The 12,343-nt window shown below is 38.7% G+C and overlaps 1 protein-coding gene across 1 annotated transcript in view; it reads right to left on the bottom strand.

Moving 5' to 3' along the window:
• Positions 1-11,840, bottom strand: part of paxbp1 (PAX3 and PAX7 binding protein 1) — a 256,815-nt gene extending 244,975 nt beyond the window's left edge. Inside the window, exon 1 of the mRNA XM_039744927.1 lies at positions 11,419-11,840. Within this exon, the coding sequence (XP_039600861.1) occupies positions 11,419-11,692 (274 nt within the window). The 5' untranslated portion in view covers positions 11,693-11,840. The remainder of the gene's footprint in view (positions 1-11,418) is intronic.
• Between the last annotated feature and the right edge of the window lie 503 nt (positions 11,841-12,343).

Raw genomic sequence — 12,343 nt, 5'->3', positions numbered from 1 at the left:
TAACCAACTCCAACTAAATTTAAATGGGAATTTAAAAAGTAAGTTGAAATGTCCCAATTCACAAACTGTCATAATGAACTACTTCTCTGCTGTAAGAATAAAACCCAATGCATGCAGTGCATAATGTTACCACAAAACGAACATGTCAAGTAACCATGAAGCATGCTTTTCATTGACTGTATGCGTCACTATATGGGATGTAATGCACAGGTAAGGTGCGGCACCGCTTTCCATTGTGTCATGTTCCACTGTTACAGGGAACTGTGAACCTAGCCTGTTCCTGATTTGTATGCCTGCTATTATAATCCAGACACTTGTTTAAAAAAATAAATAAATAAATAAACAAAACCTTGTTTTCATTGTGTTTGTCTGGCATTATAGTAGAGTGTTGGCTTCCTAGCCAGTAGTTCTGTGGTGAAATGACACGTATGTTGCCTTCCTTTCCTTCAATGGATGTAGAAAATACATTAGCATAGTATATACATACAGAAGAGTCGGAGCATTTATCTACCGACTCCACAGCCCTGCCGCTAAACACAGATTTGTTGCACTAGGGCTCTTTTTCACTGCTACACCACCAAATAGTGGGCGGCAGCATAGGTATGCCACATGGTGAAAATGGACAGAGAGCATTCTGAAACTGAACTAAAACTAAAGCTGAACATGATGAACAGAAGAACTTTTGCCGAAAAAAAGGAGTCACAACCGTCGCCTGGAGATAACTTTAGTTTTAAACGGTCAGATGTGTAAATACTATTTCTATACTACTGGAAAATACTGCAAGCCAAGTTGTACTTTTTTTATTTGTTTTCAATACAGTGTAATGTACCTGGGTACTGTGTAATAGTGTGACGACATATTGACTTTATTCTCGTAATTTGTCATTAAAGTAGACCATCGTAAACTAAACTTCATCGTAAAATGAATATTTAATAGATTTTCTCAAACGCCGTCATAAGTTATATAGCACATTAAATGCTTTGTGTTAAGTGATTCTTAAACTGACTTCTTGCACTAAGGGGAGGCGCCGGCAACGATCGCCGCATAGAATACATTCACTTCATGATCTTCCTGCTCTCTAAACATTTAGAATGCTAAGATAAATAATTAATATAATTTTCATGTTGAAATGCATTAAAGCATGCATTAATCATATGGGGGCACGGTGGCGTGCCTGCCTTGCATTTGCATGTTTATCTGAAGGGTTTACTCGGCGTGCTTCAATTTCCTTTCAAAGTCATGTAGGATGTAGGGTTTTGTTGTGCTATACTGACCCTGCTAGTGTATGTTTTGTTTGTATTCATCCTGCGATGTGCTTGCGACTCACTCAGAGATGGGCGCAACTGTGAATGGATTGCATAATTAAACATGTATAACAGATGTTTTTAAAGTTCTGATCACTCCGTGGGCAAAGTTTATAACTAATTTTAATTTCACAAAGACGTTTATCGTGTGGTGATTGGTTATGTGGTGAAAGAAAAAGGAAGGAAGGAAAAAGGAACTGGGGTTTTGGTACGTCAGATAAAGACACCATGCATGCAATAAAGATAGCCCGCTCAGAAGAACATGCATTGAATTCTGTGTTTGTGTCTCCGACCAGCAGATCAGAAACCCAACATCTGCACAATATTTAAGTTAAACCTGTGCAATAGCTATTCATAAATCCAGTTTTTTGGAGCCTCGTTACACCTGCCATAAAGTTTTCTACACTGAACATACACCTGGACAACCCTTACTGCGAGGGAGCAGCACTACCGCCTCACTACCGTGCATGTGTAATACCTGCTTAAATGCATTTCATCATAAAAATGATATCAAGTATTTATCTTAATATTCTAAAATTTTCAGAAAGCAGGAATATCATGAAGGGAATGGTTTCTGTATGGTGATTGCTGTCTTCTTAGTGCGGAGGAAGTCAGTTTAAGAAGCGTAGTGATTAACCACTGGGTCGGGGAACGTAACACAAAGCATTTAATGTGCTGCATTAATTTATGACGGCGTAAATTAAGTAATTGATTAAACATTGATTTTGGGAAGAAGTTTAGTTTACGACATTCTACTTTAATTATGAAGTAAACTATGAGAATAAAGTGGAAATGTCGACTTTGTTCTCGACATATAGTTTGTTTTTTTTCTTCCCAGTATAGCTTAGCTTGAAGCAAGGTCCATATTAATGCAGTTTGCCTAAATGATGGTTCAGTTGGCAAAGATGTCATCACCAAGTTGCACTTGTTTTATTTTATTTTAATTTGGTGAATACTGTGCAATGCACCTGGGCTTGAAGTCTTGAAGTAATAGTGCAACTATTAGTAATAATACTATTTATTTTATTTTTATTATTTATTAGTTTAAATATTATGCAGTTTAATGATAATAAAGTTGTTTAAAAAGTCACTTTAACATGTCAGTGGACAGAGATTGTTAACATTAACAGAAAGTGCAGTTGGTTTATAAAAAAATATTTACTATTTATTCCTTTTCTAAGACATATTCGGTGCAATAAAATTTTTGACAAGCACTTCTGGATATTTTACTAAGTCTAAATGCCTCTTTGTATGGTTGAAAATATGTTGTCAAAATTATAGTTTGTTTTTGCAAAATTAGTTCAATAAAAAGGTTCTATATTTTGACTGCATCTGTCATGCAATGTGATACCTTCTCCATTAGTGCCACCCCCTTGAAAACTATGGGGCAAGGCAAAACTGTATTAATACTTGTGTGCACATTAAATTTTTTTTTTTGTACAATGTACAATACTCTTGACAGTGGAATAGGTTATTCTTAGCCAGTAATTGCAGTGGAAAATGTGGTTAACATCCACTCATGCATGGGGTAAAAAAATACAGTTGAATACCATGAAACCGGGATAATTTAGAAAAATACCGTGATATAGATTTTTGGTCATACCGCCCACCCGTAGTGTATGTGTGTGTATATATATTATATATACAGTAATCCCTCCTCGATTGCGGGGGTTGCGTTCCAGACCCCCCCGCGATAGGTGAAAATCTGCGAAGTAGAAACCATATATTTTAAGCCCTTATAAACTCTCCCACACTGTTTATAAATATTCCCCGCAGAGTTATACAGCATAATCCCTTTGTATTCTCTTAAATATTAGGTAAGATACATTGAAATTATGTATATAAAACACTGGTTATATACAGTAAAACCTAAATATTATTTTAAAGATATTGAGTGTCTCCGATATCACGTTACAGCCATTACGATAGACATGCCACCAGCAATAAATACGTACAATGCAACAAAAATAGTATACAGTAAATGTGTGTGTACAGTGACACTAAACGTACATGTACTAAGTACTGTAAGTAGAAAATTAATTATGGTTACTCACCAACAATGACACGAGGACTTGTCCGATAACGAGTTTTATTTTACTGCACAACAAAGGAGAGCGTTACAGCCCTAAAAGGAGCCACTTCAGGCGATTGTGTAGCACTGCCGTTGTTCTTTTTTTGGCAGTCTTCAATCCAAATCCCTAAAGCAGATTCCATCCAGACTACTGCCTTATTACATCCACTTACAACTTGTTTTGCACCCTGGTTAAAAGGACACTGCGGCCGTAGATCTTATATTCCTTTCCTACTTTTTAAATAAAAAGAATCGTAGCCTTCAACAAATACAAAGCGTTTACCTTTTTGCAATCGTTAACATCTTCCGGCTTTATGCTTGGGCACGGCCCCTGAAGCAGTAGCAGATCGTTTTGGAGCCATATCGAAGGGCTTGACTATACACAATGATAAACACAAAAGAGCACAAGTCTTTACACAGCGAAACACGTTGATGCTGAATGAGCGAGAAGAGACTTCCTGGTTAACACTGCATTCAGCAAGCAGGAACTTAACTAGGTGTTCTGATTGGTTAGCTTCTCAGTCAGGAGAACGTAACTGCGTGCTCTGATTGGTTAGCTTCTCAGTCATCCGCCAATAGCGTCTCTTGTATGAAATCAACTGGGCAAACCAACTGAGGAAGCATGTACAGGAAGTAAAAAGACACATTGTCCGCAGAACCCGCGAAGCAGCGAAAAATCTGCGTTATATTTTAGTTATGCTTTCATATAAAATCCGTGATAGAGCGAAACCGCGAAAGTCAAAGCACAGTGGTGTGAACAACTATTTGCCCCCTTCCTGATTTCTTATTCTTTTGCATGATTGTCACACAAAATGTTTCTGATCATCAAACACATTTAACCATTAGTCAAATATAACACAAGTTAACACAAAATGCAGTTTTTAAATGATGGTTTTTATTATTTAGGGAGAAAAAAAATCCAAACCTACATGGCCCTGTGTGAAAAAGTAATTGCCCCTTTGTTAAAAAATAACCTAACTGTGGTGTATCACACCTGAGTTCAATTTCCGTAGCCACCCCCATATGGCTGATTACTGCCACACCTGTTTCAATCAAGAAATCACTTAAATAGGAGCTGCCTGACACAGAGAAGTAGACCAAAAGCACCTCAAAAGCTAGACATCATGCCAAGATCCAAAGAAATTCAGGAACAAATGAGAACAGAAGTAATTGAGATCTATCAGTCGGGTAAAGGTCATAAAGACATTTCTAAAGCTTTGGGACTCCAGCGAACCACAGTGAGAGCCATTATCCACAAATGGCAAAAACATGGAACAGTGGTGAACCTTCCCAGGAGTGGCCGGCAAATACTTTGTGAACTGATACATACATATACATATATACATATATATATATATACATATATACATATATATATATATATACATATATATACATATACATATATATATATACACATATATATATATATATATATATACATATACATATACATATATATACATATATACATATATATATATATATATATACATATATATATATATATATATATATATATATATATATATATATATATATATATATATATATATATATATATATATATATATATATATATATATATATATATATACATACATACAATGCATTCGGAAAGTATTCATAGTGCATCACTTTTTCCACATTTTGTCATGTTACAGCCTTATTCCAAAATGGATTAAATTCAGTTTTTCCTCAGAATTCTACACACAACACCCCATAATGACAATGTGAAAAAAGATTACTTGAGGTTTTTGCAAATTTATTAAAAAACAGAATGCACATGTACATAAGTATTCACAGTCTTTGCCATGAAGCTGAGATGTTTCTGCAGCTTAATTGGAGTCTACCTGTGGTAAATGCAGTTGATTGGACATGATTTGGAAAGGCACACACCTGTCTTTATAAGGTCCCACAGTTGACAGTTCATGTCAGAGCACAAACCAAGCATGAAGTCAAATCAATTGTCTGTAGACCTCCGAGATAGGATTGTCTCGAGGCACAAATCTGGGGAAGGTTGCAGAAAAATTTCTGCTGCTTTGAAGGTCCCAATGAGTACAGTGGCCTCCATCATCCGTAAGTGGAAGAAGTTTGAAACCACCAGGACTCTTCCTAGAGCTGGCCGGCCGTCTAAACTGAGCGATGGCGATGGTCACTTTGTCAGACCTCCAGAGGTCCTCTTTCGAGAGAGGAGAACTTTCCAGAAGGACAACCATCTCTGCAGCAATCCACCAATTAGGCCTGTATGGTAGAGTGGCCAGACGGAAGCCACTCCTTAGTAAAAGGCACATGGCAGCCCGCCTGGAGTTTGCCAAAAGGCACCTGAAGGACTCTCAGACCATGAGAAACAAAATTCTCTAGTCTGATGTGGCAAAGATTGAACTCTTTGGTGTGAATGCCAGGTGTTACGTTTGGAGGAAACCAGGCACTGCTCATCACAAGGCCAATACCATCCCTCCAGTGAAGCATGGTGGTGGCAGCATCATGCTGTGGGGATATTTTTCAGCAGCAGGAACAGGGAGAATAGTCAGGATAAAGGGAAAGATGACTGTAGCGATGTAAAGAGACATCCTGGATGAAAACCTGCTGCAGAACGCTCTTGACCTCAGACTGGGGAGACGGTTCATCTTTCAGCAGGACAATGACCCTAAGCACACAGCCAAGATATGAAAGGAGGAGTGGCTTCAGGACAACTCTGTGAATGTACTTGAGTGGCCCAGCCAGAGCCCAGACTTCAATCCGATTGAACATCTCTGGAGAGATCTTTAAATGGCTGTGCACCGACGCTTCCCATCCAACCTGATGGAGCTTGAGAGGTGCTGCAAAGAGGAATGGGTTAAACTGGGCAAGGATAGGTGTGCCAACCTTGTGGCATCATATTCAAAAAGACTTGAGGCTGTAATTGCTGCCAAAGGTGCATCGACAAAGTATTGAGCAAAGGCTGTGAATACTTATGTACCTGTGATTTCTCAGTTTTTTTATCTTTAATAAATTTGCAAAAACCTCAAGTAAACTTTTTTCATGTTGTCATTATGGGGTGTTGTGTGTAGAATTCTGAGGAAAAAACTGAACTAAATCCATTTTGGAATAAGGCTGTAACATAAAATGTGGAAAAAGTGATGCGCTGTGAATACTTTCCGGATGCACTGTATGTATGTGTGTGTGTGTGTATATATATATATATATATATATATATATATATATATACTGCTCAAAAGAATTAAAGGAACACTTTTTAATCAGAGTATAGCATAAAGTCAATGAAACTTATGGGATATTGGTTGTTAATCAGTTTCAGCTGCTGTGGTGTTAATGAAATTAACAACAGATGCACTAGAGGGGCAACAATGAGATGACCCCAAAACAGGAATGGTTTAGGTGGAGGCCACTGACATTTTTCCCTCCTCATCTTTTCTGACTGTTTCTTCACTAGTTTTGCATTTGGCTACAGTCAGTGTCACTACTGGTAGCACGAGGTGATACCTGGACCCTACAGAGGTTGCACAGGTAGTCCAACTTCTCCAGGATGGCACATCAATACGTGTCATTGCCAGAAGGTTTGCTGTGTCTCCCTGCACAGTCTCAAGGGCATGGAGGACATTCTAGGAGCCAAGCAGTTACTCTAGGAGAGCTGGAGAGGGCCATAGAAGGTACATAACCCATCAGCAGGACCAGTATCTGCTCCTTTGGGCAAGGAGGAACAGGATGAGCACTGCCAGAGCCCTACACAATGACCTCCAGCAGGCCACTGGTGTGAATGTCTCTGACCAAACAATCAGAAACAGACTTCATGAGGGTTGCCCGAGGGCCCAAATGTCTACTGCGCCCTGTGCTCACTGCACAGCACCAGGGAGCTCAATTGGCATTTGCAATAGAATACCAGAATTGGCAGGTCCACCACTGGCGTCCTGTGCTTTTCACAGATGAGAGCAGGTTCACCCTGAGTATATGTGAAAGACGTGAAAGGGTCAGGAGAAGCCGTGGAGAATATTATGCTGCCTGTAACATCGTTTAGCATGACTGGTTTGGTGGTGGGGTTAGTGATGATCTTGGAGGCATATCCATGGAGCGACTCACAGACCTCTACAGGCTAGACAACGGCACCTTGACTGCCATTAGGTATCAGGATGAAATCCTTGGACCCATTGTCAGACCCTACGCTGGTGCAGTAGGTCCTGGTTTCCTCCTAATGCACGACAATGCCCGGCCTCATGTGGCAAGAGTATGCAGGCAGAACCTGGAGGATGAAGGATTTGAAACAAATGAATGGCCTTCACGATCCCCTGACTTAAACCCAATAGAACATCTGTGGGACATTATGTTTCGGTCCATTAGGCACCGCCAGGTTTCTCCTCAGACTGTACAACAGCTCAGGGATGCCCTTCATACAGATCTGGGAGGAAATGCCACAAGACACCATCCGTCGTCTCATTAGGAGCATGCCCCGATGTTGTCAAGCATGCATACAAGCTCGTGGGGGCCACACAAGATACTGAAAAGCATTTTGAGTAGCAGAAATTAAGTTTTTGAAAAATGGACTAGCCTGCCACATCTTCATTTCACTCTAATTTTAGGGTGTCTACACAATTGAGCCCTCTGTAGGCAGAAAACTTTTATTTCCATTAAAAGACTTGGCATCCTTTTGTTCCTAAGACATTGCCCTGTCGATATTTGTATAGATATCCAACTTCATATTGAGATCTGATGTATCTAATGTGTTTCTTTAAAGTGTTCCTTTAATTTTTGTGAGCAGTGTATATATACACATATATATTAGATATATACATACATATATATATACACATACACACACAGTGGGTACGTAAAGTATTCAGACCCCCTTCAATTTTTCACTCTGTTATATTACAGCCATTTGCTAAAATCATTTAAATTATTTTTTTTCCTCATTAATGTACACACAGCACCCCATATTGACAGACAAAAAAAAGAATTTTTGAAATTGTTGCAGATTTATTAAAAAAGAAAAACTGAAATATCACATGGTCCTAAGTTTTCAGGCCCTTTGCTGTGACACTCATATATTTAACTCCGGTGCTTTCCATTTCTTCTGATAATCCTTGAGATCACCTTCATTTGAGTACAGCTGTGTTTGATTATACTGATTGGACTTGATTAGGAAAGCCACACACATGTCTATATAAAACCTTACAGCTCACAATGCATGTCAGAGCAAATGAGAATTATGAGGTCAAAGGAACTGCCTGAAGAGCTCAGAGACAGAATTGTGGCAAGGCATAGATCTGGCCAAGGTTACAAAAATAATTTCTGCTGCACTTAACGTTCCCAAGAGCACAGTGGCCTCCATAATCCTTAAATGGAAGACGTTTGGGACTACCAGAACCCTTCCTAGAGCTGGCCGTCCGGCCAAGCTGAGCTATCGGGGGAGAAGAGGTTTGGTGAGAGAGGTAAAGAAGAACCCAAAGATCATTTTGGCTGAGCTCCAGAGATGCAGCCAGGAGATGGGAGAAAGTTGTAGAAAGTCAACCATCACTGCAGCCCTCCACCAGTCAGGGCTTTATGGCAGAGTGGCCTGTCGGAAGCCTCTCCTCAGTGCAAGACACATAACAGCCCACATGGAGTTTGCTAAAAGACACCTGAAGGACTCTGAGATGGTGAGAAATAAGATTCTCTGGTCTGATGAGACCAAGACAGAACTTTTTGGCCTTAATTCTAAGTAGTATGTGTGGAGACAACCAGGCACTGCTCATCACTTGTCCAATACAGTCCCCACAGTGAAGCAGGGCGGTGGCAGCATCATGCTGTGGGGGTGTTTTTCAGCTGCAGGGACAGGACGACTGGTTGCAATCGAGGGAAAGATGAATGCGGCCAAGTACAGGGATATCCTGGACAAAAAACTTCTTTAGAGTGCTAAGGACCTCAGACTCGGCCGAAGGTTTACCTTCCAACAAGACAATGACCCTAAGCACACAGCTAAAATAACGAAGGAGTGGCTTCACAACAACTCTGTGACTGTTCTTGAATGGCCCAGCCAGAGCCCTAACTTAAACCCAATTGACCTAAAAATGGCTGTCCACCAACGTTTACCATCCAACCTGACAGAACTGGAGAGGATCTGCAAGGAGGAATGGCAGAGAATCCCCAAATCCAGGTGTGAAAAACTTGTTGCATCTTTCCCCAAAAGACACATGGCTGTATTAGCTCAAAAGGGTGCTTCTACAAATACTGAGCAAAGGGTCTGAATACTTAGGACCATGTGATATTTCAGTTTTTCTTTTTTAATAAATCTGCAACAATTTCAAAAATTTTTTGTCTGTCAATATGGGGTGCTGTGTGTACATTAATGAGGAAAAAAATTAATTTAAATGATTTTAGCAAATGGCTGCAATATAACAGAGTGAAAAATTGAAGGAGGTCTGAATTCTTTCCGTACCCACTGTATATATGTTTATACTTGTGTGTGTGTGTGTGTATATATATATATATATATATATATACACACACGAGATAGCAACACTCATAACAGTGACAAAACTACATTGACAATCATGTTACGTTATTTTCAAAATGTTTCCTTTTTCATTATTTCTTTAACACACTACTTCTCCGCTGCGAAGCACGGATATTTTGCTAGTATGTATATATATATATATATATATATATATATAAACAAATAAATAAATGGAGAGATTTTGGGGACACCCTTCATCAAGCTGGGAAACGCAGCCAAACCAACTCACACATCATTTACTGCGCATTCATATTACAAATCCTTGTGCTATCGATTCACCAATTAGTAACTAGAGGGCGTGTTAGAGCCCACCCTCTCAACTTTGACGAGTTAAAGTGACAGTTTTATTTCAAGTCGTATTTCATGACGGTTTGCAGGAATGTTAGACAAAATTAAATAGGCAACGAAAAACATATTTCGTGACATTTATTTTTGCTCTCATTTCATGACATATTTATTTATTCATGCTCACATTTCAAAGTACTTTTATTTATTTGGGCATTTATTTATTTAATTTTGTCCGAGATAGTCCTCCATAAGAATGAGGCTGCTTATGTTAACTGTATGTGGTGATATTCCATTAACGCGGAGTGCAAATGTTACTATATTGCTCCCAAAACCCCCATGCAGCACATTGAAACTGCCACACGGCACTTATACAGTATCGCAGCACTTCACTAGTGATCCCCAACACCACAAGCCTCACCAATAGTTGACCAAGTAGTGGTGCTTAGTGGCACTAGCTGCTACACTAGGTACCACACCTCCCAGTTATCGATTGTGCCTCCTAGCTTCATGGTGCTTCAAAGTGGAAAACCCACCCACCCTTTCGAATCTGTTCACGTGCTGTTCACATTCGCTTTGCAGTAAAAAATAAAAAAAAATTAAATTTGGAAATTTCACATTTGGGATACTTAACCTGTAATAAATTATAAATCACTCATTTTATGCTATAACAGCCATTTTCAATATTATTTTTGTATAGCCCAAAAATCACACAATACATTTCTCTCAAAACCATAAAAAAATTATGGTAATTTCAAACTTTTACACACAAGGGTTTTGAGATTTTTACTAAGAACTTAAAACAAAAACCCAAAAATATAAAAAGTTAAATGTCCATTTGTCTGGTATGCAAATCCTCGTTACTGACGCCATCACTACTTTCGAAGGATTATACTGTGTGAGATAACCAAGACAAAAAAACGCTTACGAGTAAACTAGGAGATAAAATTCGAGTTGTGCATTACTCAAAATATTTAATGGCTTAAGTTTTCAAAATACAGTACTGTTATGAACAGAAGACATTATTTGCAAAGTACGTGCCACTGCCAAAATGATTCGACAATTTCTAAATTAACTCAGGCACGTGCTTTCGGCGTATTAACTGGATAATTCTGCTAATAATCGCGCGACTATGTGCGGTAGGACTAAGTAAAGATCATATTATAAGGTTTTATATTTGAAAGCTGAAATAGCAATTGTAAATTGCTTTCCCAAATAAATCTGTATCGTTCGCACACAACATTGCTAGATACACACGAAAATACCTTCTTCATCTTGAAAGCTGAGCAAGCTTGCTTTAGGTGCGTCTTTGTTTTCTTTATTTTTTTTCTTCTTCTCCCTTAATAAAGGATGAACACTCTGGACCCCATTCCCTTGATGTAGCTCGTTTACAGTATCCTGTGAGACAGGCTCCGAATGGCAAAGCACACTGTCTTCAGCAGTTGTGCACGCTAAAGACTGTGGCGACGAAACGCTATCCTCCTCCTCCTCAGAATTATTTCGTCGTCTGAAATTCACTCTCTTCACCTTTTTAAACATTTTATACAAAAAATACTTGCAAAAGTAATATCCGAAATAAATTTATACTACATAGGCATCTTCTCGGATATTCAACAAAAAGTAATAACCACTATCAGTATCAGGATGAAGCGAAGACCTCTGGGAGTAGAACATCAACTTCCTGTTCAGTAGTTATCGCGAGATTTTTTACCTTGTTTTGATTTTTGTTTTCTCTAGTATTGTGCCATATATATTGCGATTGGACTCCTAGTACTGAAATTGAAAAGTACAAGATGGACAAAGTTGAGAGAATTTAAGAAAATTTTCTCTATGAAAACAGTTTATATACATGTAAATCCTTAACGTATATTTTTTCAGAAGCCTTCTAAGAAAAATATTCCGTCCCTTAATACCTGACACGAACGTTCGTTTTGCATCTGGATTTTGTTCGGATTTAATTAACCCTGGTTATAGCTAGACCTGCCATAAAAATGCAGCTCCAGTGTGAGGATCACATCTGGATTAAACGCCAATGTCTCCACGCAAAATTCAAATTATGTAATTGTCGTACGCGATTTGAACATACATAGTTCTGCTAAATGTGCGTCCAGTCCATTGTTAACCACCACGTGAAGTCTAAACGATTCGTTCACAATCCGATTACAAGTGCATTTACATTTTAATGTGCTA

The sequence above is a fragment of the Polypterus senegalus genome, chromosome 2 (assembly GCF_016835505.1).
Source record: "Polypterus senegalus isolate Bchr_013 chromosome 2, ASM1683550v1, whole genome shotgun sequence".
Taxonomy (NCBI): Eukaryota; Metazoa; Chordata; class Cladistia; order Polypteriformes; family Polypteridae; genus Polypterus; species Polypterus senegalus.
The sequence above is the reverse complement of the archived record's forward strand: the minus strand, read 5'-3'. Positions and strand labels throughout refer to the sequence as shown.